Raw genomic sequence first — 27,654 nt, forward strand, 5'->3', positions numbered from 1 at the left:
GTGACTGAATACCCTCCTTTACCTGTTTTTTGCTGCTTTTCCAGGTCATTCCATGATGTTCCATACCCTCATTCAAGATTAATATTTCTAGTACACAAGTGCAAAGGAGTACAAATTAATTGCTACTCCAGACACAATGCAGCAAAAATAACAAGATAAAGAGCACTATAATAGAATACCCTAATACAATACATAGCTTGTATACGTTGATTATATGTCCATAAAGCAACATGAGGCACAAGAGGGTCTGTACATAAGGTGACTGACAGGAAATGATAAAACAGTGGTGGTGGGGAGCATGGAGGGCTGGGCTAGTGGTAGAAGTGTTGATCAGCCTTGCTGCTTGGGGAAAGTAACTGTGTTTTCAGTCTGGTGGTCCTGATGTGGATGTTACGTAGCCACCTCCCTGATGGGAGTGGGACAAACAGTGAAGTTTCTGGCCTTTTTCTGGCACCTTTCTGTATACATGTCTTCGATGCCAGGTAGGCTGGTGCCAGTGATGCAACAAGCAGTTTTGGCTACCCTTTGTAGACCTTGCCTGTCTGCCACACTGCTGTTATTGACCCACACCTCGTCCGATCTGGTGTGCATTGATTTTGCTCTGCATTATAAATGATTCTACAATGAGTGACCTGGGGAAACAAATCTCCATTTCTGATGTGGGTGGCTGCTGGCTTGCCAAGAAATTGACCTTTAACAAATCTTGTGTTTTCAGTCTCTGTGGTGTCCATGGAACTCCACAGCAAGCTTGCCCAGGTAGCATGTTGGTTTAATCATTGGCAGCATGACAATCTAACCAGCTCTATTGGTCCACAATGTATTGGGTAGAAGATCAAGATCAATAGGTTGACAATTTATTACCTCTGGTTAATAAAAATACATAGAGTTTAAATTTGTTCGACTTCCATTGCAGAGAACACATTTCTACCTCCCTTGCACTTCTGAAAAGCTTGATTAATATTTTGACTATGTCTCATCTGTCTATCCTAATTGCTGTCTTTACAATCTTGGCAACATTAACCAACCTAATGAATTCAACCCTTGTTAGTGTAATCTCTCCTTGTTATTTAGCCTTTGGGTTCCACATTAATTCTGGTGAGTCTACAGTGCACTCCCTCCAAGAATAATATAAGCTTCCAAAGTTGCGACACCTGGAACCACTCCAGCTGTTGCCTAACCAGGACTTGGAATATCGCTAAGGCAACTAACTAAACATTGCTTTAAATTTAAAAACCAGCTTTCCTTTGGCATTTTAAGTTGGTTTTTAATTATCTGTGGCTTTTTCAAGGATCCACGTGCATGGGCCCACATTTTTTTTGGGATTCCAGTTTTTATCTTTCCAATAATTAAAATAATATCCCGTTTTAGTTCAATTGGATCATACCTTGTTTATTTTAGCTTTGGCTGACATAGTGAAATTTGAATAAGGCATAATGAATTCAAAATTTCTGTAAAGTTAATCTTGACAATTTCTCAAACAGGAGGTGTTTTTTTTTCCCCTTGAAGAATTTTTTTTGTCCTATAAACCACCAAAACTACTAAGTGTTTTATTTTTGCTTCAGATTTCCAGCAAAAGCAGTTGTTTTCATCCTACTCAGTAATTGAAAGGGAAGAAGTATTTTGTGTCCTTTTCTCAGTGTATATCCAAAGTGTTCTGAATGAACAATCCGTGACTATGCCAGTTACACCCAGAATAGCTTGATTTGGTTAGTCCTTTTGCAGAGACGGCCTCTACAGAGGGAACTGTTATTTTAGAGTGCAGGAGTAGGCTTTTCTGATTAATTTTCTGGAATTATGCAAGCCACTATTCATGAAGAATGACAGCTAAGAAGAAATGCCATGTGGAAAGGGATGTTGGTGGGAAAGGTGAAGTTTCTGATTAGTATCCTGTGCTAAGGGTGTCAACTGGTATTTTACCTGGTTAATGTTCAACATCCCACAATCAAATGAGACAAGATACTTGGTCAATATCTTTAATGTCTGTGTGATACCCCCCAGAAACAGTGACTCTTTCACTTTCTAATTGACATCCCATTTCTAACATCTTGCACACTATTGACACGTCTACAAAAAAAAATTCTGGTTTGTAGTCTTTCATGCCGTGCATTCCTTTCTGTAACTTCTCTTATTTTGTGTGACTATGCTTGATAAAGAGTGGTGAGAAAGTTTAATAGTGAAATTGACTTAGTTGAATTCATTGTGCAAGCATATAGCCCTGATGGTAGATATTTTCCAGGTCACTTTAGTGCCCTTCTGAAACTAGTACTATTTGTTTTATAGGAGTTCTTCCTGAATGTCAAAGATATTTTGAGAACCCCAACAGATATCACAGGACGGTTTGAGAAGTGGGAAGAGAAGGAGGTGGCACTTAATGAACGGTTAGTGCCAACTTATTCATCCGGGGTGGTCATAGACCATAATTGTAATTAATTTCTACTGGAAGGTTAGGCATAATTACAAATCTGTTTATTGATCATTGAATTATGTATTGTTCGCAGCTGAATGATTTTTTTTAAACTAATTTAGATTTTCAGTGTTTCATGTTTGTTGATCTCATTCAGAACAGCTTTGGTGTAATTAGTTGACTCATTAACATTGTCTACTAAACTAATGTAAAGTTTATAAAAATACCAATAAACTTAAAATTACATTTTTTCTTTAACATGTATAATCTTCTTAAAACTCAACCCTTGGTTGTAGCTGTGATTTCAGATTAGTATGTGGAGCTTTAGGATTCATAATCCAGAGTTATGAATTTAAATCTCACCTTAACCTAGTGAATTTCAGTTGCATGAATAAATGAATTCAATCTGAAGTAAAATCCAGTATAAGTAATGGTACCTGTGAAACCCCAGCTGATTCATTGTTTTGTAGAGAGTCAAGGAGCCATCCATCTCAGCATCATTCATGATGGCACCACTGGTGGCCTTGACTGTAAGTGATAACAAATGATTATAGGTAAATAACTGCCAAACAAGTCAATGAAGAAACTTCTGGATGTTGCCAACTTAGTCCAAAAAAAAAAATTGGTTTCGGAAGGATCTTGTCACAAAGGGACGAGGTGCTGAGAGTTTGGCAGAGTTCCATTATGACAGAATAATTGCCAAAGGTTACTTTGGAGCAACATTAAATGATAAAGGAACATGACAGGTGAATATAACTTTGGTGAGATATAGGCTTTATATTTAAAGCAAATTAAACATTTTGAAGGTGGGAAGGAAGAGATCACAAAAGTTTAGTCTGGTCATGAGTCATGACTGACTATTTCAATAGCAGATGGTCTAATGCCATAAATGAGGTCAAGGAGGTGGAAGATAATGGAAAGAATAACAAAACAAGAAAACTGCAAGTAATAGGAATCTAAGATTAAAACAAAATATTCTAAATACTCAGCACGTCTCTGGAGAAGCAGGATTAATACTTCAAGTCAATTACCTTGCTTTAGAGCTTAGGAACCAACCCAAAGCATTGACACAGGTTATGTCTCCAGAGATGCTTAATGTTTACATCATTTTCTGTTTTTATTTTGTGATGGAAAGGATATGATGTTCTTGATTAGTAAGGGTGTTAAAGGTTATGGGGAGAAGGCAGGAGAACGGGTTTGAGAGAGATAATGGAATGGCAGAGCAGACTCAATGGACCAAATGGACTAATTCTGTTCCTTTCCCTTGTTGAAACTCTGCTCTCAAAGTATGATGAGTTTGTATTACTAGTCCAGCTTAAGACTGATTAGGAAGAGGAACAATTTATGTTGGAGATGAAGGACAATGATGTTATCTCCCCAAAATAAACGGGAGAAAATAGAGGTGGTTTTACAATTAATATTTTACCCTTTTCAATTAGGTTTTTTGAGAAGAAAGCAGATGTGCACAGAGCACTCTGTGACAACATAGACACACGCACGGTGATGGAGGATCTGCGTGCCCTTGTGAGCCAGTGTAACACATACATTGCAGTGAAGAAGAGTAACAAGGAGTTGCCAAATCGCATGCTGCTGAGAACCATTGCAACTTACCTCTCAGAGATGCTGAAGGTAAGGCAAGGGCACATGATACAGAGTGAGTCATAACTTCAACATGCCAAAGTTTCCAAAGCCATTGGCACCTAATCATACAATTGGAATTTACTTTTAAACACACAAAAAAAGTATGTTATTTAGGGGACCAAATTTGCCATTCTTGCCTTTCTAGCTGCAAACTGGTAACAGTGTGGTAGTCTTCAATTGCATTATGAAATGGTCAGGTTCTCCACTCACAGTTGTTCAGTACACCCTGATCTATCGGCAGGACAGGCCTATTAGAGGGTGGCATGGCTGTATGAAGATGGGAGGAAGTTGATCCTCAACATTGGTTGTATGGCCCATAATGTCTTGGGTATTCAGAAACCAGAATCTGGAATTTGAGTAAAGACAATTATGGAGGTATGAAAAGTGGTAATAGAACATGCAGAAAACCATAAAATAGAAGTGTCATATTGGATAAAAATTATGTTTGATAAATCAAAGCTTTTGAGTAAATAACAAGCAAAGTAGATAAAAGAACCAATGTGTCATATATGTGGATATTTAAAATGTTTCTAATATACTGCACAAAATTGTGTGTAAAAAAAAAGTCCCTTGATGTTAAGATTAAAGTCAGTCTAACAAAGGAAGAGCAGGAATAAATATTTTGCAGATGGCCATACTTTTACTAATAGAATGTCACATGGATCACCAATAGTAGGTCCTATTATTCACAGGTTATATTAACGAAAATAGTCTGCAAAACCAGTGTGTAAAAAATGCAATTTTTTTAAAGCAAGGTGAACAAATTAAGTGAATGGTGAAATATATTTCAGGAAAATGTGGTGTTACACAGTTTAAGAAAAAATTTCAAACAGTGAGGAGAAGCTAATAAATGCTGGGTTACAGAAGTTTGATAAAAGGTGAAAGACTTGGATGCATTGAAAAAAGGTGTGGATGGTAAAGAATATCAAGCCTTGTAAGCCTGGCAGTGGGAGACAAAGTTGTTATTTGACTCTCTTCATGTTTCCATTTATCAATCAGATTTTTGGAGCAATAGAGGGTGAAGAGGGACTTGGGTTTCCTGTTGGAGGAGATGCTAAGATTTTTAATGTAAGTATTTTTCATTCTCTTCCAAAAAAATGTGGCTTCAACACTGAAGAATTCTGTATACAACAAAAAAAGCTTGATTTTATTTTAAATCTGTGTTTTTTTTACATCTTAAGAGAAAGGTGGAACCTTGGTTTCACATTTCATTTAGCAGGTAGCATTATCTTATGGTTTCACACTGTTACCTATGAATCTGTGCTCAAGTTCTGAAGTGTGATATCTCAGTTTTGTGAATAATAGGTTACCACTCAGTTAAATTGGACTCAAAATTATTACTTGACAACAAATATACAATGGCCATGGGAATCGGTGTATAATTGACAGAAACTAGTTAAATAACTGCCCATAAGACTAGAAGATAGAGTAACTGAATTAGGCCATTCAGCTCAATGAGTCTACTCGGTCATTTGATCGAGTCCGATTTTTTTTTAACCCTTTCAAGCCCATTCTACTGTTTTCTGCCTGTAACCTTCAACTCCCTTACTAATCAATAACCTATCAACTTTGCTTTAAATATACCACAAGACTTGGCCTTCACAGCCGTCTGTGGCAATGAATTCCACAAGTTCACCATCATCTGGCTAAAAACTATTCTCATCTCTCTTAAGGGACATCCTTCTATTCTGAGGCTGTGCTCTCTGGCCCTAGACTCTCCTACTCCCCACCCCCCCCCCCCCCAAAAAATCATTCTAAGCTGCAGTGAGTACAGGGTCAATCAAACATTTCTCGTATGTTAATCCTTTCATTCCCGGGATCATTCTCGTAAGCCTTCAGACTTTCTCCAATGCCAGCATATTTTTCCTTGGTTATGGGACTTAAAATTGCTCACAATACTCCAAATGTGATCTGACTAGTGCTTTATAAAGCCTCAGGAGTACATTTTTGTTTTTTTTTCTGGTTGAAATAAATACTGACATTGCATTTGCATACTACTGACTCAACCTGCATGTAAACCTCTAGAGAATCCTGCACTAGGACTTCCAAGTCATCTTGCCCCTCTAAATTTCTGAATTTTTGGCCCCATTTGGTGAATAAACTATTGCTTTATTTTTTCTGTCAAAGTACATGACAATAAACTTATGCACTGTTTGCCCAACTGATCCAAGTTCATCTGCAAACTCTCTACTGCCTCAACATTACCTACCTCTCCACCTATCTTTTTAATCATCTGCAAACTTGGCCACAAAGTCAACCAGATCATCAGTGTACAATGTGAAAAGTAGCAAGCCCAACACTGACTGCGCAGAACACCACTAGGTGCTGGCAGCCTATTCCCACTCCTTACCTCTTGCCAATCAGCCACTCCTCTGTCCATGATGGTATCTTCACTGTAATACCACGGGCTCTTCTCTTGTTCAACAGCCTCATGTGCAGCACCTTATCAAAGGCCTTCTGAAAATTCAAATAAATAACATCCATTGACTCCCCTTTATCAATCCTACCAGTTATTCCCTCAAAAAATTTGAACAGCTTTATCAGGCAAGACTTCCCCCCTAGTGGAAACCATGCTGACTTTGGTCTATTTTATCATTTGTCCCCCAATACCCAAGAAACCCCATTGTTTATAATACTCTTAAAATCTTACCAACCACTGAAGTGAGGCTCACCAGCCTATCATTTCCTGTCGTTTGTCTCCCTCTATTAAAGAGTGGAGTTATAATTACAATTTTCCTGTCCTCTAGAACCACTCCTGATTTCTAGTAATTCCTGGCTCTAATGGCTCTAAATCTCTTCAGCTATCAGTCAGAGCCCTGGGATGTAGTCTATCCTGTCCAAGTGACTTAGCAACCTTCAGATCTTTAAGCTTTCCAAGCAATCTTCTCCTTAGTGATAGTATCTACACTCACTTCTGCCCCTTGAATTTCTGGCATGTTGGTGTCTTCAAAAGTCTGATGCAAAATGCCTACACAGTTCATCCACATTTCATTGTTCACCATTACCAATGCTGTGGCATTATTTTCCAATAATTCATTGTGCACTCTTGTCTCTTTTAATCTTCATTTCTGACAAAATGTTTGGTATCTATCTTTTATGTTGTTGGCTAACTTGCCCTCTTTTCTCCCCTTACTGCTTTTTCAGTACTGTCTGTTTTTAAGATTCCCAAATGTCTAACTTACCACTAATTTTTAGCAGTATTATATGCCCTCTCTTTCTTTTGTCTTTATGTTGTCTTTGACTTCCCTTGATAGCCACAAGTGTCTCATCCTCCCTTTAGAATGTTGGTTCCTCTTTGGGATGAAATGATTCAGCATCTTCTGAATTACTCCCAGAAACTCTTATTGCTGCTCTGCTGTCATTCCTGCTAGTGTCCCCTTCCAGTCGGCTTTGACCAGGTCCTTTCTTGTGTCTTTGTAATTGCGAAAAAGTTTGCAGATTCTGGACATCTTTGTAGCTACAACTCTAATAGTGATGCATCTGATTTTTAACTTCTCTCTCTCTCAAACTGCAGAGTGAATTCTGTAATATTATGATCACTGCCTTTCTAAGTGTTCCTTTACCTTAAACTCCCTAATCAACTCTGGTACATTGCACAATACCCAATCCTTGCATTTTTCCCCACTGGCCTTGACCACAAGCAACTATTTAAAAACTCATTGAGTAGGTATTCTACACATTCCTTCTCTTAGTCTAATTTTCCCAGTCTACCTACAGTTGCAAGAAAAAGCTTGTGAACTCTCTGCCTGGTTTTCTGCGTTAATTACTCATAAACTGTGGGCTGATCTTAATCTAAGTCACAAAAATGGACAAATACAATCTGCCTAAACTAATAACACACAAACTACTTGTCAATACTGAGTACACCTTTCAAACAATCGCAGTTAATATGTATTTAAACTAGGAGGAAGCTGTTACTATGACAAATCAGTCAATTTCTGTCACATTTACATGTGACTGTGATCTTAATGCAGCTCGAATCTACAGTGTTGCCGTATCTGAAGGTATTGTCAGACTTTCGTGAAAATGTACGACAAATTGCCCGCGAGAAGAAAGGTAGGAAGATAATCCTGTATGCCTCTGTCCATGTATCCTTCTAATGACTAACATTCTATGATCAAAATGTTTCTTTTAACATGCTTTGATATGACCAATAGCACGTATAATGATAGTGAGGGGGTGGGGGAAGAAAAGCTGCAGTTAAATGTTAAATACAGCTTTGCAATGCTTTACAATGAGGACTGATCAGAAAATTTAGTTTGGGTAGGACTTCCTAAACTTGTCATCTTGCCTTTATTGGCCATGTAGATAAGATCAGGCCACCACTTTATGTATTTGATACTCTGTAGTACAGAATGGCAAATCCAATAAAATACCATTCTAATTCCACTGAGCATCCCACTTAACATTTCTTTCTTCAACTTGCAATTCACCCATTCTTTTTCATTTGCTGGATAACATGCAACCTCCACCAATGGACTTTTTAAGGAAGCTGGTGAATAAGCTATTCAATCACACTTGCCCAGAAGCCTGACGCTCACGTACACACCCTCTTTTGCCATCTGGGTTTGTTTACTTTTGCAGTCATGAAGTTAGGCATAGCCTTAGTTATCAGTTGAACTGCCAACACTATGTCTCTCATTTAGTTATTGGGAAGCAGCTGACAAGATAAACTTTAGCTCAGGTAGTTGCCTCACAACATTTAGCTCCATACTTAAGTATTTGACTCATTTCTGGAGAACAGTGAGCACTGTCAGCCAGAGCTCTTTTCAAACTAATGTATTATGTACCAAGGCCTGTTTCTGCTGTTCCACCAAAATTTTGTTCAATACCTTCTAAGGGCAGGGAGATTATGTCAGTGCAAATAGGCCGTAACAAGCTAAATGAAGTGTGTTGAAATTATGAACTTCCAACCTGTTGTAACTTCTTGCAAACTTGCTAGAGGCGGTATCACTAAATATAGTGAGATTGTGACACACCAACAAAAAATTGCAATCTAATGGTGCTACACATCATTATTCCAAGTGCCATCAGTACTGTTGATTGTACAAGAGATTTGAGTTTTTAAAGTAAATTTTGACATTAATCTGGCTCTAAGGAGGGAGGAAGATTGAGGGGGAGTGTATTGAATCAAATACTTCTGAAGTAGTTATTACATTTATGAAATGCTTCAGCAGCCAGTATTGCAGTGCTATAGAGGAAATATAACAACATCAAATTCCCCACAATACTGCACCTCTACTTTCTTTGAGTAATCAGAACCTGAATCACAATCCATACTGAAACAAGGATGACATATTCTAGGCTAATCACAAACAAGAGAAAATCTGCAGATGGTGGAAATCCAAGTCACACACACACAAAACGCTGGAGGGACTCAGTGGGCTAGACAGCATCTATGAAAAAGGGTAAACAGTTGACGTCTTGGGCCGAAACCCTTCATCAGAACCAGAGAAAAAAGATCGGAAATCTGTGTAAGGAGGGGAAGAGAGGAAGTACAAGGTAGTAGGGGGTGACAGGTGAAACTAGGATGGGGAGGGATGAACTGGGAAGTCAATTGGTGAAAGAGAAAAAGGGCTTTAGAAGGGGGAATCTGATAGGAGAGGACAGAAGACCATGGAATTGTACGGTTTTGTTTTAAATTTTTTAAGGTGTTGTAACTTTGTGGGATTGATTATTAGAGATACCGCATGGACTAGGCCCTTCGAGCCGCACAATCCCGATTTAACCCTAACCTATTCATGGGACAACTTACAATGACCTACCTGGTGCAGCTCTGGCCTGTGGGAGGAAACCAGAGGAGCTGAAAAAAAATGCATGCATTCCACAGGGAGGATGTACAGAGTATCTTCAGAGGATGCTGGGATGCAACTCTCGATTAGTGTAATAGCGTCATACTAACCCTACACTACCATGCTATTCAAGCTGAAAAACTTGTGTCCTGACTAGGAAGTGATTGTAAGGGAGAATTCATTACAGTCCTTTGGAACCTGTGATGTAATTACTGATTGAATGAGATCTTTCTGTGTTTAATTGTTATTCAGTTAAAGGACTATCAATGCAGATCCAGGTAGAAATAAACCCAGAATGATTAACACAGCCTTGCCACAATTGTGGACAAAAAGGATGTCTATAGGTAAATAAGTTGCTTTATAATTAACAAAGCTTTATTCTGTCTTAATGTACCTTGTCCGACGGAACTTCACAACGCAGAGAGCAGGTTGTTTTACTCTGTTTAATATCCCTATTTAACCTTTTATTCCTGGCATAAAGATCTCTTCAATTTGAAGGTAATTGCTCTCTGAATGTGGCATTGTCTGAATGTTGATGAAGTTTCTGTGTTACAGTCATTGAGGTTTTGCAACTCTGCGATACTGTTCGAGATGACACCCTTCCTGAGCTTGGCGTCCGCTTTGAGGACCATGAAGGTATGTGCGAAACTGGTTTCTCTCTGCAGTCATTTTCTGTTTTACTACCAGTCTGATTTTGGTAACACTAATTTGATGAATATTTTGAGAATGTTACACAATAACACAGTTGGTATTGAATTCTGGGGTAAGGGGTAAGTATTTTTTACTCGGTGATGAGAGTGTGGAATGGGTTGCAGGCGACGGTGGTGGAGGCGGATACGATAGGGTCTTTTAAGAGACTCTGGGATAGGTACATGGAGCTTAGAAAAATTAGAGGTCTGTGGGAGCATGTTTGGCACAGCTTTGTGAGCTGAAGGGCCTGTATTGTGCTGTAGGTTTTCTATGTTTCAAATCTCCAGTCTGTTAAATCAGAGCTTTACACTTGGCTCCAGGGAGGCTAACTAGAATGAGAAGAAAATCAGCGATATCTTATCCAATTTTTAGAAAATGAACATGTAGGGAGAGTGAATTTCACTGGTAACTAAGATCGGGTTAATATGGGATATTGCTCTTGATTTTTTTTTTTGAGTGCTGTCTTTTTGACAAAATGCTTTAACCTCTCTGGTATATGCATGAGTCACGCTGCACAAAAATTACAGGTGAACAGTTGATGTGTTTTCAATTTCCTTCATATTGATGGGAGAGTGTGGGGGTGGGGGTGTAAATCCACTTTGGGTTTTTGCTGTTGAATTTCATGCCGGCTTGGAAATTGGTTATTGGTTTGCGGTTTAGAACTGGGAGCAGCTGTATTGTATGTTACTGCTCTCTTGTGTGCTTCTGTTGAGCAATATCTGCTGTGCAAGGTTTTTGAATACTTTCCATTCCTGTGATGTTGCACCCAGTTAGAGGAAGGAAGTAGAAAATCTGTTGCTATGTCTAAGTGGTCAGGCTGAAGAGCTGATGGCTTGCTTTGCAATTGCAGGGCTACCCACTGTGATAAAATTGGTGGACAGAGAGACATTGCTGAGGGAGCGAGAAGACAAGAAAAAGGTAAATTACAACACCATAGTTTGCGGAATTGCATCTATTAAGAGAAATAAAAGGACGTTGCAGAACAGAATGTAATGAGCAAAGTGCACAATTAAAGGACAGTTTCAAGTTCTGAGCAAACTGTTCCTCAAAGTCACAACACTGCTGAGAATCCTGCCATTGACCTTGTACTCCACCTTCAAGTTCGATCTTCCAAAGTATTCAATCCGGAAACGTACACTTTCCAGATTGAACTACATCTTTCACTTCTCCATCAATCTCTGCATCCTGTCTGTATCCCATTGTAACCTATGATAATCATTCACACTTTTCATAACACCAACTTTGTGTCATCTACAAACTTAACGCACCCTTCCATTTCCTCATTCAAATCTTCTATAAAAATCAGAGTAAGGGTCCCATAACAGATCCCTGTAGAACAGAGTCTCCAACCTCCAGACAGAATATGCCCCATCTATTGCTACCCTCTGCCTTTTTTAGGCAAGCCATTTCTAAATCCACATCTTCATAGATTAGTGCAGTGTTGTTGTTCACCTGTACCTTGCAACGCAAGTCAGGAAAAGGCTGGTGATCAGATATTGGTGCAATCCTCCTACCTTCCACTATACACAGGCAATCTACCATTCAACTCATCACCAGGATACATGTCAGTTGTACTGAGATGAAAGACGAGCACTCTATATCTGCCCAACTTCATGCAACCATGGATGGTGTATCTAACACATTTGAATCTGGTCAGCACATTGTGATAGTATTTGCTCAACACCTTTTGGGCTGCAAATTTAGGTGAATGGAAGAGATTTGTGTGTTTTCCATTAATGTTTTAATATGTTTGAAATGTTTTTTTTAAATTCTTTGAATTTAGGTTTTCAGGGCCTTTAAATCATCCTCAATTATTTAAATCTGTTTTGACTATATTCAAATCCCTCTTGTAGGGGAATGGCCCATAAAAGCAAGATGTCAAGTTCCACTGGATTGAAAGGGCTGCAGAAGGCTTGTGCAGCTGCAGGGATTATATGCAGTGTGAATTCAAGATGTAGTTACGTTAAAGGCAATCAAGTCTGTATTTTGTTTATCACAAATTGTGTCCTTCTAACTCTGCTGTTTTTTCAACAGATTGAAGAAGCAAAGAACAAGAAGAAGGAAGAAGCCGCCCAGAAGAAAAAGGAACAAGAGGTGAGAATTTACCTTGTACTGCCAGGGTCACCATACCATTATACCCAGCTGACTTCATGTAATTTGTCGTGATGGAAATTATGTATTTTAAATAATGATGCATGGTTTCCTTATGGGAAAATCCTGCCAGATTAACCTGTTGGAATTCTTTGAGGAGATTACAAGTAGGATAGATAAAGGGGATGCAGCGGATGTTGTATATTTGAGCTTTCATAAGGCCTTTGACAAGGTGCCACACATGAGGCTGCTTACCAACTTAAGAGCCTGTGGTATTACAGGAACGTTACTAACATGGTTAGAGCATTGGCTAATTGGAGGAAGGCAGCGAATGGGAATAAAGGGATCCTTGTCTAGTTGGTTGCCAGTGACTAGTGGTGTTCCACAGGGGTCAGTGTTGGGACCACTTCTTTTTATGCTGTATATAAATGATTTAAATGATGAAATAGTTGGCTTTGTTGCCAAGTTTGCAGGTGATGTGAAGATTGGTGGAGGGGCAAGTAGTGTTGAGGAAATGGGTAAGATGCAGAAGGACTTGAACAGATTAGGAGAAGGGCTAGGAAAGTGGCAAATGAAATACAATGTTGTAAAATACACTGTCATGCACTTTGGTAGTAGAAATAAATGTGCGGACTATTTTCTAAATGGGGAGAAAATTGAAATTCATAATCGAAAATCATAATTCTGCTCTTATGTCTTATGGCCTTAAAAATAAGCAAGTAGATGGGCAAAATCATGCCTCAATTATGTATGTTTGTATCTCCTTTATATTTATCTATACCTCCTGCAGTGCAAGTCAAACTGAGATGTACATTAACTCAGAATTGAGTGTTGGATTCTCAGTAAGCAGCCAGGCCAGTGATTTCCCAAAGTATGAATTTCTTAGTCTTGGTTTGGAAATAGGCCCTTCAGGCTCGTAAGCTGCATCATACAGTTACCAAAATCCAACACTAATCCCTTATTTTCCCCACATTCTCATCATACCTTCCCCTCCAGGTACTACCATCCACCTACACCCCAGGGGCAATTATTACTGGCGGTTAGACTACCAATACGTGTCTGACTGTGAGGGGCAACCAGGGGAAACCCATATGGACACAATATGCAAAGTGTACACAGGGCCATAAATCAAGATTAAACCTGGACTTCTGAGGCAACTTTAACAACTGTGGTGAACTACAGTTTCAGCATTGAGTGTGTCTAAGCTGGGCATCGAATATTGGCCAAGAGACTACACATTCCATTCAGTAACCCTTCCCAAAAGACAATTGTATATGTGAGTTTCGGTGTGAGATGGGGGCTTTTTGATACTTACACAATTGTGGTTGATTGTGCTTAACTTATTGCATTTTGTTTAATATGGAACTGAACTCCTATTGAAGGATGGCAGTGTAATATTTAGGTTCCATTTGCAATATCTCTGACCTCCCTCCCAAAAATGTTATAGATTTTGCTTTAATTCAAGCCTTCAGTGAATTAAGAGTTAATTGGGACTTGGGAAAGCTCCTTCATAAGTGACTTGTGCTTGACAAGGTCATGCTATTTAAGGCAGAGACTGATAGATTCTTGATTGGGCATGGCATCAAAGGTTATAGGGGGAAAGCCAGGGTTGAGGAGGGGATAGGAAAAAAGGATCAGCCATGATTGAATGGCAGAGCAGACTCAATAGGCCACATGGCCTAATTCTGCTCCTATGTTTAAAGTCTGATTTATACTTCAGCGTCACATCTACGCCGTAGGTACCACATACCCTAAGCCATAGGGTGACATGCACCTCCCCAAAAAAGTAACTCGCGCATTGCGGTGATGCAGACCGCAACAACTGCGATTGGTCTGCTTGGTAGCATCACTTTTCCTCCTACGCATTTCCGGTTGCTTCTTCTCCGCCATGTCTGTACACCGATGTGAAATAGATGAACCAAATCGTCAAATCTACCTGCCAACATGTGAAAATGTTTGAAATGTGTTTTCTCATCCACGTCTCTCACGAAGAAACTCAAGGCGGCACAGAAACCCCACCACCAACTAGCATTTTGGCGCACATCAACGCATTCTCGCTATGGTGTAGAGCGACACAGAAGTGAATAGCAGGGCTACAGCATAGGCTATGGCGTAACCCATACGCACAAGTATAAATCAGCCTGGATTAAACACCCTAGATTATTTTAAAAATATACTATGTGATATGTGAATGGATGAATAAGTAAGTCAAATGCATTTCTTTTGTTGGAGTGGCTATGTACTGGCAGGGAGAGACTTGCACACTCAGCTCCCTTTTTCACAAGACTGCCAGCCAGCGGTGGAAGCTGAAAGTGAGAGCGACAAGCACTACCCACTACACCACCATACTAGATGCGTCACAACAACCATTTTGACACAAATTTTCTGCATTAATAAAATGTGGTTTGATCTTCATTTAAGTCACAATAATAGACAAACACAATCTGCCTAAACTAATAGCTCTTTTCATGTCTTTATTGAACACAGTGTTTAAACATTCACAGTCCAGGCTGGAAAAAGGATGTGAACTCTTGTATTTAATTACTGGTAGAACCTCCTTTGGCAGCAATAACCTCCACCAAACACTTCCTGTAGCTGCTGATCAGACTTGCACGACAGCAAGGAGGAATTTTAGACCATTCCTCTATACAGAACTGTTTCAGTTCCTCAATTTCTGGGATACCTTTCGTGAACAACCCTCTTGAAGTCATGCCACAGCATCTCAATTGGGTTAAAGTCTGGACTCTGACTTGGCCAGCCCAAAAAAACTAATTTTCTTCTTTTTAAACCATTCTGTAGTTGATTTACTGGTCTTTCAGATCATTGTCTTGTTGCATCATCCAACTTCTATTAAGCTTCAGGTGACAGACTGCTACCCTACATTTCTCCTGTAAAATATCTTGAAACAATTTTGAAATGATTGTTCCCTCAACAATTGCAAGCTGTCCAGACCCTGAGGCAGCAAAGCAGCCCCAAGCCATGATGCTCCTTTCACCAAGTTGGGATGAGGTGTTGGTGTGAAGCACCCTTTTTCCTACAAACATAGCAATGTGCATTTCTGCAAGATCTTCCAACTTTTGCCTCAAGTGTTGCAGAACATCCAGGTGGTCTTTTGCAAACTTCAGATGTGCAGCAATTTATTTATTGATATATTTATTTTTTGGAGAGCTGTGGTTTCCTCCATGGTGTCCTTCCATGAACACCATTCTTGTTCAGTGCTTTTTCTTTTAGTGGACACATGAACAGAGACTTTAGCAAGTTCTAGATATTTCTGCAGGTCTTTTGCTGTTACCCTTGGGTTCTTTTTCACCTCCTTCCACATTGCACGTTATGCCCTTCGTGTAATCTTCACTGCTAGTGAGAGTAATAACAGTTCTGAATTTTTTTCCCCTTTAGAGACAATTTCTCTTACTATGGACTGAACACTCAGATCTTTAGAAATGCTTTTGTAGTCTTACAGTTTTGTGAATCTACAATTCTTCTATGGTCCTCTTAAAAGGTGTTTTGATTGCAATATAGTGCTCATAAACAGATCTCTCTTGACCAGGGCAGGCTGTGTCAGTAACCTGACTTGGTGTGATTTTTTTCATAGGGCAGGGCACGTCTACAACCCACACCTCCAAACTCCTCTTATTGATTGAAACACTTGATTCCAAAGGACTTTTGTAGAAGGCATTATCACAGAGGTTCACTTACTTTCTTGAACCTAGACTGTGATTGTTTAAATGGTGTACTCAGTATTGATGAGAAGAACAATAGTTCATGTTATTAGTTCAGCCAGATTGTTTGTCTATTATTGTGACTTGGATGAAAATCAGACCACATTTAATGCAGAAAACCAAGCAATTGCAAAGAGTTGAAAAAGCTTTTCTTGCAAATGTATATCACCATATACAACCCTGAGATTTGTTTATTTTGCGAGCATGCTCTGTAAATCCAAGAACCATAATATAATCAAAGAAAGACCACACCCAACAGGACAGATAAACAACCAATGTTCTAAATATAACAAATTATGCAAATACCATAGAAAAAATTAAATAATAAGTAAACAAGCAATAAATATCAAGAACATGAGATGAAGAGCCCTTGGAAGTGAGTCCGTAGGTTATGGGAACAGTTCAGTGATGGGACGAGTGAAGTTGTCCCCTTTGATTCAAGAGCCTGATGGTTGAGGGGCAATAACTATTGCTGAACTTGTTGGTATGAGTCTTGAGGCTCTTGTACCACCACCTTGATGGTAGCACTGAGAAAAGAGCATGACCTGGGTGATGGGGGTCCTTGACAGATGCTGCTTTCCTGAAACAACGATCGTGTAGTGGTGCTCAAATGCAGAGTGGGGGGGTGGAAAGAGGACTTTACCAGTGTTGGACTGGACCGTATCCATTACTTTTTGTAGGAGTGGAAGGCTGGAATGACAATTTGGGACCTATCTTCTGCAATCTTGAGGATACCTATTCCATTTTTAGTTTTGTAGTTGATCAGGAAGGGCTCAGCAGTTCTAGGAGGAAATGTTTTGGTCAGCCAAACAGCATTATTCCTTTTTCTGCCTTCACAATGATGGATGATTTAAGAATAGTTCTGTAAGCATTGGCCATCAATGATGGAACTGGTGATGCTCAGCAGATACTGGATCTTACTCCAGATCAGGGGTGGGAATGGGTGTGGTGGTGGTTATGATGTGATGCAGCTGTACAAAGCAACAGCACACTTAAATCTGATCTGCCAAAACAAACAATAGACTTTGAATGCAAAGGGACAAGAATACTAACATATTATTTATCTCTTTGCAGGAGGTGAAACTAGCAAAGATGAAAATCCCTCCCAAAGAGTTGTTTCAGTTAGAAAAAGACAAGTATTCAAAGTTTGACGAAACTGTAAGTATTGAACAAATTACTTTTGCTTACCTATTTTCTTGATTGGAGATAGCTTTTTAAAAGAGGCATACAGACCATAAAGACGCCTATTTGGTCTCTTCTGATCACAAACAGAAATGCTATTTATTTTTGTAACATCCATAAGGCTATATGGGAAGGTCCTTGTATTCATTCAGAGGCCCTTGATGAAAAATAAATTTGGGAACATTAACAGAAATCACTGAATACCTTACATAATTACTGCAAATATTTTAATAATGGGGCTTGCTGATAGAGAATGTTAAGTAGGGAAGCGCTATGATATTCCTGTGCACTGTGCCTTTAATCCATACAGGTTTGTCAGTCTCAACTGAAGAAAGTGACAGCTCATACAATTTGATTTTGTGTAGTAACCAGCCAAACAAAGATAAACCAAAGGTTGTATATTGATTGCAATTTGAGATCCTTCCAGAATACTGGGTGTGCAGTTTTCAGCAGAGAACAAACAGCTATTCTGCCTTGTATGATATTAATTATTCATTGCTCCTTACTGTCCATTTTCACATATCTAAGCAAGATTGCAGAGTGTAGAGATGAAAATGTACTCGCTCCATCATTAATGTTGCAGAGATCTAAAATCTGAAATTTAAACTGTTTAATTTTATTTTTAAAAAAGCAGAAAATTGCTTTTAATTTTTGTTGGATATTATATAGGCAAAATGTGTTGCATTTATAATGTCAGTCATTCACGTAGTGTCCCGCTTGGTGGAGCAATAATATCAGCACGGGACTCTGGAGTGAAGGTTCCCGAGTTCAAATCCAAGTCAGGTTGAGCGTCGAGCTAGCAACTCGGCCTCGTGAAAACAAGAAGAGCTTGCTAAGGAAACACCGTCATGATGGTGCCCCGATAATTCCACTGCTGAGTTGAGGGGTGTTCTTCATTCTCCTCGTGATCAAATCTTAAGGAGCTATGGCTTGATAATTTAAATACCATAGATTCCGGACTACAGAGCGCACCTGATTAAAAGCCGCACGCTCTAATTTTAGAAAGAAAATCAATTTTGTACTTGTACAGGCCGCACCGGATTTTAAGCCGCAGGTGCCCCACGTTGTAACATGAGATATTTACACAGAAAGATATTACACGTGAGGATTTTTTAACTTTTAATTAAATCCGTATGGTAACATAAACAAATATATATTGCAAATGCTTTTTTTCGAACAGTGCCTGTAACACAGCCACTTTTAAATATACATACGTATCGGTAACACACAAATTACGTTGCGTATACTTTTTTACTGAACAGTGCACGAACAACATTCCAATATCTCCTAACGACTGGTAAAAAAAATATATATACTGCAGCCTACCAGGAAAAGTTATTGATCGCCTTCTTCATCTTCCTCCTGCGCACTAAAACCATCAAAGTCCTCTTCTTCAGTGTCCGAATTGAATAAAACCTCAGGATCTCGTCACTCACTTCAGTCTCTTCGTTGTCGCTCTCACTTGAGCGCACGCGGTCCTCTTCATTACGCAGCAGTCCAGCCTTTCGAAACCCGTTGGTGATGGTGGATGTTGTGACACGGCTCCACGCATTTAGGATCCACTGGCAGACTTGAGTTAAAGATGCTCTTCGCATGCGTCCTGTTTTGGTAAAGGATTTCTCGCCGCTCGTCATCCAAGCCTCCCACTCAACGCGCAGCGCCACTTTAAATGCCTGGTTCACGCTGATGTCCAGTGGCTGCAAATACTTCGTGGTGCCCCCAGGAATCACAGCTGGAATTGAGTTTGTACTCTTGATGGCAGCTTTCACTGAACTTTCATTGTCAGCCGCTTAAAAAATCACCATCGGTGGAAGCTTTAGTCCGGATGCTGTGCAGCTCAGAACACAAGTAAAATGCGTTCTCTCATGGCCACTTGTTTTCAGTGTGATGGACGAGTCACCTTTTTTATTAACAGTCGGAGTGAGAGGCAGGTCAAACGTCAAAGGTACTTCATCCATATTTATGATATCATCTGGCCCGATGGAATTCTCCGCTATCTTTGTTTGAGTGAATGTGCGGAAGTTAGCAAGCTTTTCCTCGTGGTCGGGAGGGAGCTGCTGACACAGAGTCGTGCGTACCCTGACGGACAGGCCTTTTCGTCTCATAAATCTAAAACACCACGATGGCCCACCTCTAAAATCTTCGATTTTCATTTTGGTGGCGATTGCTTTAGCCTTCAGTCTGATCTGCACGGTGGAAACACAGCGGCCGCCTGCTCTCTGTGTGTGAACCCAGTCTTCAAGAAAGTTTTCAAGTTCGGGCCATCTGCTATGATTACCTCTGAAAGCTTTTGTCGTCTTTTTGCATTGACTCAGTTCTTCACGCTGGCGTCTCCACCGTCTCACCATCGATTCATTTATGCCAAGATTATGTGCAGCAGCTCGATTTCCTTCTTCAATCGCCAGATTGATCGCTTTTAACTTAAAAGCTGCATCATATGCTTTTCTTCGAGTGTTTTCCATGTTGATGAGGGTGAGTACAAATGACTGATTTAAAATAATTTAATTGTGAAAGTGCGCTTGATTTATCGTACAATTTCATTGGACCTCTGTGAACTACTCATCAATTTTATTGGTCTACTGTTATGAGGCAAAATGTTTTTGGCGGCTTGAAAAAAAAACATACATTAGCCGCACCGTAGTAGGCTGCAGTCTTGCCGCAGTGTTCAAAGCGTGGGGAAAAAGTAGCGGCTTATAGTCCGGAATTTACGGTAGTATATTGTATTTACTTGTAGGCAACATTGAACCTAGGTCTGACTGACTGTTTCTCAATTGAGAGGGATTGAAGCAGTATAGAAGTACATCTGCAAACCTGCTTAATATGAGATGATACAGATGGTTTACTGGGTCTACAGGTCTACTTCATAACTACAGGATATTTTTGACATGGTACAGGACAGAAAAGGCAAAACTAGAAAGAGATTGTGTTGTTATTTAGTCAGTGATAATGACTTTTTTAAATTACAAATGACAACTTTGGTAACATTTTTGTTTTTTTATTCTATGCTTCAAACACTGTACTTAAAATTGGTTTTGTTTTTTTTTAAAAGGGATTTCCAACTCATGATAATGAGGGTAAGGAACTCAGCAAGGGACTGATGAAGAAGCTTAGAAAAATCTACGAAACTCAGGAAAAGTTGTATAATGAATACGTGCAAACACTGCAGAGTAACAATACAAACTAACTGTATTGCCATGACTGTTTCCAAGAACAAGAAGCACAAGAAATGAAGGGAATAAATAAAGATTATTTTTTACCTTTGGTCAAAATAAGGTGCCATAAAGAACCAATTCACAGGTGCAAATAAATCAGAAATAGTGAATGGTTAATTTTGTTTTTATTGAATGAAGAAATGAGTGAAAAGGATGAGAGACTGAAGAACATAACATAATTTGTTATACAATGCTGTTTACATTCAAGACGGATTTAACTCCATTCTGGGTTATTAAATTCAATAATTCTTTGACAATCCACATTCTGTTGAGTTCAGTCCCTATTAGCAGATCTTCATTAAATAATTGGTTACATCATTTAAGCTGAAGGCTGGCTGGTATCTAATATAAACTCAAATATTACAACTAAATAAAAGGAATCTCACCATGCTGCAGATAATCTATGAATATATAATTCAGATTATAATTCTGAAAAGCAAAGAATTTAATTTTGAGCAATATTATTCAATTTAGTCAGTATAAAATTAACTAACATTGCACAAGTCTTGTCATTGAGTAAAGCTTTGGAGGATTAACATGCTAATTGCTTGCTATTGTCTCTCAATAAAGACGATCACTTTCCGTCCACTAATTGTGTACATTGTTGTCATTTTTATTCATGCTTTATGATTTGAGATTTATAGAATGATATAGATTGTATGTTGTTTTGAGAACATAAGATTGACATGGACCAGGACAGCCCTCGATCAAACTTCCCTTAATTTTCTTACATCTGACTCAAACATTTTCTATTGTTTAACTTTGTAGTTGGACTTCTGTGGACTATGTGCCACAGTCCAAAAGCAGAGTACAGTATATGTAGGATTTTTATTATTTCATTCTTCACAGTTGCAAACTTCCTTAGAGTTAAGTATTACTTAAACTGTCATAGTTTTACAACTGGGGCAAACAACAATCACCAGATTTAAAAGGATGTTTTGATACTTCATCAATATTTCTTAAACACAGCATCTTTAGTCTGCATTGAGGAATGAACAGCAAACAACAAGAAAAAAGTCTTGGCAGCTTTCTAAATAATGCATAGAATGAGTTGTGCATACAAATTGGTCTGCTTTGAATAGTTTGATCACTGCTTTTACCTCTGGAGGAAAGTAAAACTTCATTTTCCCTTTCTGGTCTTGATCACTATGTATGGAATTGCAGAAATTTAGAAAAGGAGAGTTAAATGCAGCTCTATTAGCAATCTACTAATTGCTGATTTGGAGAGCCTTCCATATATAATCAAATATTGTGTTCACAAATCTTACCAGCTATAAATTTGTTTTTTTTTTATCTATTTTCATAAGCCCTATTAATATACCAATCTTTGCTGTAGTGTTGAACTGCAAGTGCCCAATTGCTCATTAACGGGCTATTATGCTCCCCTTTCCATTCCCCCCCTCCCCCACTGACCACAGATTCACACTTCACTGATCACTTCTGTTCTTGTGCTCCTTCACAACTCATCCTAACTTATTATCCCAGGTAAAATTAACCGAAATATATTTTCCCAAGCTGAGACATACTTACAGACAGCACTAGGGCTGATGACTGCCCCCCACCCCCCCCCCAAACCATGGTCAACAAGCCCTAGAAGTCAAAGTCAAGTTGCATAATTGGCAACTCCTGGGGTTGATAATCAGAGGGCACCAAAGCCCAGAGATGAACTCCCAGGATCGATCGGTGGGACCAGAGGTGAAAGACTGAAGTTGGCAAGTCTGGAGGCCAAGGCCCCTGGGTCAGCATGTCTGCAAGTCTGAAAATGGACAGTTGGAGACCTGATATCTGCAAGTTTGAGAGTCTGAGCACAAGGACTGGTGGTCAGAGCCCTGAGGCCACCTGTCTGTGTGGGTGAGTAGGAAAGGGCTTGTTTTGTTACTGTGTTGTATCTCTGACTGGAGCAGGCGTGCTATGTTGGTGCTGAAATGCATGATACTCGTGGGCTAACCCCAGCACATCCTTGGGTTGTGTTGGTTGTTAATGCAAACAGCTTATTTCACAGTTTTTGATGTATATGTGATAAAGAAATGAATTTGAATAAACTAAAATACCACAGGGTTTACTTCATCTATTCTTGCTAATTTCTTCCTTAAGCCTCTTCCACAAAAAAAGCATTTTCTAAAATCTAAGCGTATGACTCCTCAGAAATATTAATTGAACTATTCACTGAAAGGATTATTAATTTTTGGCAGTGCAACTCACAAAGACTGTCATGGCAAAGTTCTGTTTCTTGGCACAATCCAGAAAGACAAATATGTTTTGCTTTCTTTATGGCTTGGATTTTCTGAGAAATACAGCTTTGTGGTTTTCTGTGCTTCCCAATCCTAGCACTGAAAAGGCTCCAAAGATTTCACTGCATTTGTGCTACTAAGGGATGCAGGTCAAGCTTTTAACAAAATTGACATAAAAGGCCTTAACCTTGTCTGCAGCTTCCAGAGTTGGGGCAATTCTATGAATGACTGTAGTGTGCTGACCCAGCATTAAACTGCCAGAGTCTTGAGATGTTCACACATCTCACAGAGCATCATCACTGAAATGCCAGACAAGCTCATTTTGAGAGCAAAACCACACCAGCAAAGGAAGAGTCCTGAACTGCTTCAGATGTCCTCAGCAGCAATTGCTGACTGCACTCGAATGTTGGGCTCCTCATGGCATCCGGTGGCAGAATGCTAACTTACTGCAGTTTCACAGCACTTTTACTAGAAAACTGTCCCCTGAACTTCTACCAATTTAGACCAAGTCAGTCACCCCATTCATTTCAAATGAGAGGAATTATAATTTGGCAAAGAGCTAAATTTAAAGTTCTCCCCTCTCCTAAAATTTAATTCTTAAATATATTCATTGTTTAAGGTTTTTTCATGTTTCTGCGTTATTTTAATGGTGTGGAGAATCTTTTTAGGTTTTAGTATTTATGAATGCCAGATATTCACAGAATAAGACTGATTGACAACTGGCCATCAAAACATTTGTTGGAATTTATAATCAGACCTTGGTCTACACAGGGCATTTTCTGTCAGCTCAGAGCCTGCCTCCAGGATAGTGTAGAACTTACTGCAGGTGATTACTGGTCTAATGGACCAGGTGGGTTCTTTAATGTTAACCTCATTGCACAAAGTGACAGGAGAAAGATACTGAGCAGGTAAGACCACTTATATTTTGTACACTGGCAGTGCAGGCTCGAAGGGCAGAATGGTCTACTTCTGCACCTATTGTCTATTGTCTACCTTCAGGCAACTGGTTCTCATATCTCATAAGTTCATGCAAACTTACCTAATACAAGTGATCATAATTTTAACATTAACAATGTTGTGCATTCTTCATTGATAGGAAGAGGAAAATCAGTTAAGTGCATAAATTAACATTGATTTATTTAAATTGCAATAAAAGAGTATGCTGTTTCCAGAAGGATACTATGTTAGTCTTCCATAAATCTTTATTTTAATTCTGACAAATTCACAGCCAAGTGTTCCAAGTTTCCCCATGAGACATTTTTAATCACGCTGGCTGTAATTCCTTGAAAGCAAGAAGCTTTCCAATATCTCAAGCCAAAACAGAGACAGCAGAGGGAAATTTAAAAAGAAAAGCTACTCAAACTGAAACGAGAACAAAATTCTAGAAATGCACAATAGGTAAGAGAACATCTGTGCAAAGAGAAGCAAAGTTTAATATTTTGGATAAATGGTAAATGACCCTCATCAAAAATAGGAAGAGTTTGAAATAAATCAAGGTTTTTAAGTTGCAAAGGGACGCAAGAATAGAGAGAATAAAATAGCGTATCTGCGGCGAGCTAGGTATCAGGAGAAATTAAATGAGTGTTTATGGAGCTCTTTATAGAATGCAAGACAGTAGTGCAGATATTAGTAAATTAAGTGTAGGCAGGAGGAAGTATTAAAATAACAAACAGGAAACTTGGGAGTTGTATTTGCAGACAAAGCTGTTTTGCAAAGTAATCACTCAATGTGAGTCAGGTTTTCCTTCATTATGACTGCCAAAAGCATTATAGTGAATTGGAAGAAGTGACCAAAAAATCACTGCTTCACCAAAGTGATATGTTTGGAGTCCTAGATAGTAGCAAGCAAGGAGGTTAAAGGGAAAATCTTGCATCTCTAGAGCACAGGGAATGTGTATGAGGAGGGAAGGATATTGAAGGTGGTTCACTAAACCAGAGCATTCTACAGATGACAGTCCCTTTAGAATACAAGGAGAGTAGAAAACCTGTCTGATGGTGGCCCATGGTTCAGAACTTCATTTATTTAGAGATACAGCATGAACAGGCAATTCCACCCCAATAAGCCACACTGCCCAGCAATTCACCTATTTAACCCTCACCCTCACCTAAGCACAGGACAATTTACAATGGCCAATTAACTTACTAAATGGTTAATCTACTAACTCCTACATTTTTGGAATGTGGGTGGAAACCAGAGCACCTGGAGGAAACACACACAAACATGGGGAGAACGTAAAGACTCCTTACAGACTGTACAGGTGTCCCCCGCTTTACGCCACCTCACTTTTACAAAAGACCTACATGAGTAACCTGTTTTCACATTACCAAGAGGATTTTTGCTTTTACAGAAGTTTTTCCCATATAAATTGAAGGTTCTTTGCTTTAGGACATTTCAGCTTAAGAAAGGTTTCATAGGAATGCTCTACCTTTGTAAAGGGGGGGGCGACACCTTTACTGGAATTACATGCCCCAAGCTGTAATAGTGTCATGCTAACCACTGCACTACCATGGCACCCACGGTATTGGAAATTAGAGTAGTTGAGTAGGTGACTTGAGAAGAGGTAAGAACCAATGCATACAAAGTTCAGTTTTAGAATATGGGATAGGTTTAATATCACTGACATGTGGAGTTATTTTGCGGCAGCAGTACATTGCAACATATTGCAATAAAAACTAAATTACAATATGTATATGTATACAAATACAAAGTAAATGCAAAAAGCAAGGGGGAAGGTACTGAGGCAGTGTTTATGAGTTCATTGTGGATTCAGAAACTTGATGGCGGTGGTGGGGGGGGGGGAAGAAGCTGTTAATTAAATGTTGTGTGTGTGTTTTCAGGCTCCTATACCACCACCTTGACGATGGCATTGAGAAGAGGGCATGTCAACTGGAGCTCAGTGGGAAGCAGACAAGCCTTTGAGACGAATAAGAAATAGTTGATGCTTATTTCCTATTTCTAGAAATTGTCATTTCCTTCCTCCCCCCCCCCCCCCCCCCAATTTTAGATACCCTGAACATGTTGGGGCTTTCTAGACCACAGTTCTCAGTACTTCCTATTAATTTGGAAGTGGGCATATAAGGCTTTTAGTTATATTGTAGAATTTACTTAAAGCTTACACCTATCCCACAACATGAGGCGGAGTAAAAAATTTTTGTATTATGACTCCGTTGCAATGTACAGACAAGTGAATTTAAAAGCAATGGCTTGTAGAAAGAAGCTGTCCCATAGCCTGTTGGTCTTAATGTGGTGCTGGTGCTACCATTTGCCAGACAGAAGCAGCTGAAACAGTTTATGGTTGGGGTGACCGGTGTCCTCTGATCTTCCTGCACCAGCTGCTATAAAAGTCCTCAATGGAGGTAAGTTCACATCCACAGATGCACTGGGCTGTCTGTACCACTCTCTGTAGTGCCTAGCGATCAAGGTTGGTACAGTTCCCATACCAAGCCGTGATACAGCCAGTCAGTATACTTTCAATGGTGCCCCTGTAGAATGTCTTGAGGATTTGGGGGCCCATGCCGAATCTCTTCAGTCACCTGTGGTGGAAGAGAAGTTGTGCTTCCTTTTTTTTGCCACAAAGCCAACTTGTACGGTCCAGGTGAGATCATCGGTGATGTGCATACCAAGGAACCTGAAACTACTCACCTTCTCAACTGGAGTCCTAGTTATGTTGATCGGGCCGAGCCTGTTGTCTCTCCTGTAATCCACAATCAGCTGTTTTAATTTTTTGGACATTGAGGGAGAGGTTGTTATCCTGGCACCACTGTGTCAGGGTGTCGGCCTCTCCTCTGTAGGCTAGAAATAAGGCCAATCATTGTCATGTCATCTGCGAATTTGATCAGGTTGGAGCTGAGCTTCAGTGCAATTGTGGGTGTAAAAGGAGTAGAGGAGGGGACTCAGAGCACAACCCCGGGGGAGGGGGGGGAACACCTGTGTTGAGGGTCAGGTGAGGGAGCCTATTCTTACCACCTGTCAGTAATCCAATAGGAAGTCTAGGATCCAGTTGCACAAGGTGGGGTGCAGGCTGAGGTCTCTGAGCTTCCTGTCAAGTCTGGAAGGAATTATGGTGTTAAATGCTGAACTGTAGTCCAGGAACAGCATTCTAACGTATGCATCCCTCTTCTCCAGGTGAGTGAGAACGGTGTGTAGTGCTCTGCTATGGTGTCATCAGTAGACCAGTTCTGTCAGTAGGCAAATTATAGGCGGTCTAGTGTGGGTTGGAGCATAAGTACTTGACTTGTTAATCGGCACTGCCTTCCCCACACCACCCTACTGCACCCCACTGTACAGGACTCTGTCTTCCTCGTGCTGTAGAGCATTACTGTCAGTACAGGACACTGAAAGATAAATATCCTTGCATTGTCACTCACCTGTGAACTTTGACCATTCTGATTGTGGTAAGAGACAGCCAAACTTGACTAAGTGTTTGTGGAAAATGTAAGCAAAGGCACCTGCACTGGAAGTTCAAGATGCCATAGTTGCATATTATGGGTAAAAATGCTCTCCCATCAATCTCAAGATGTGATTTGAGGACTTTGATTTAAGGGTATATAAGTTACAGATGAAATGAAAAGTTAGGGTGGCAAACATTTACAATAATGTTGGAAAATTTAATTTGCAAATTAGAACACAATGATGGGTCTTGATCTAATTGAGCGGTCTAATCAGGTCTCTAAAACATTAATGGCTTTTGAT

The 27,654-nt window shown here is 39.6% G+C and overlaps 1 protein-coding gene across 2 annotated transcripts in view; it reads left to right on the forward strand.

The window, feature by feature from the left end:
* cars1 (cysteinyl-tRNA synthetase 1) overlaps window positions 1-21,313 on the forward strand; it is a 75,359-nt gene extending 54,046 nt beyond the window's left edge. For both annotated transcript variants that reach the window (XM_059975555.1, XM_059975554.1), the window contains exons 14-22: window positions 2,281-2,378; window positions 3,844-4,033; window positions 5,045-5,113; window positions 8,020-8,101; window positions 10,393-10,473; window positions 11,378-11,445; window positions 12,562-12,621; window positions 17,412-17,495; window positions 20,569-21,313. In XM_059975555.1, coding sequence (XP_059831538.1) covers window positions 2,281-2,378; window positions 3,844-4,033; window positions 5,045-5,113; window positions 8,020-8,101; window positions 10,393-10,473; window positions 11,378-11,445; window positions 12,562-12,621; window positions 17,412-17,495; window positions 20,569-20,703 — 867 coding nt within the window. In that variant the 3' untranslated portion in view covers window positions 20,704-21,313. The remainder of the gene's footprint in view (window positions 1-2,280; window positions 2,379-3,843; window positions 4,034-5,044; window positions 5,114-8,019; window positions 8,102-10,392; window positions 10,474-11,377; window positions 11,446-12,561; window positions 12,622-17,411; window positions 17,496-20,568) is intronic.
* The last annotated feature ends 6,341 nt before the right edge of the window (window positions 21,314-27,654 follow it).

The sequence above is a fragment of the Hypanus sabinus genome, chromosome 7 (genome assembly GCF_030144855.1).
Source record: "Hypanus sabinus isolate sHypSab1 chromosome 7, sHypSab1.hap1, whole genome shotgun sequence".
Lineage (NCBI taxonomy): Eukaryota > Metazoa > Chordata > Chondrichthyes > Myliobatiformes > Dasyatidae > Hypanus > Hypanus sabinus.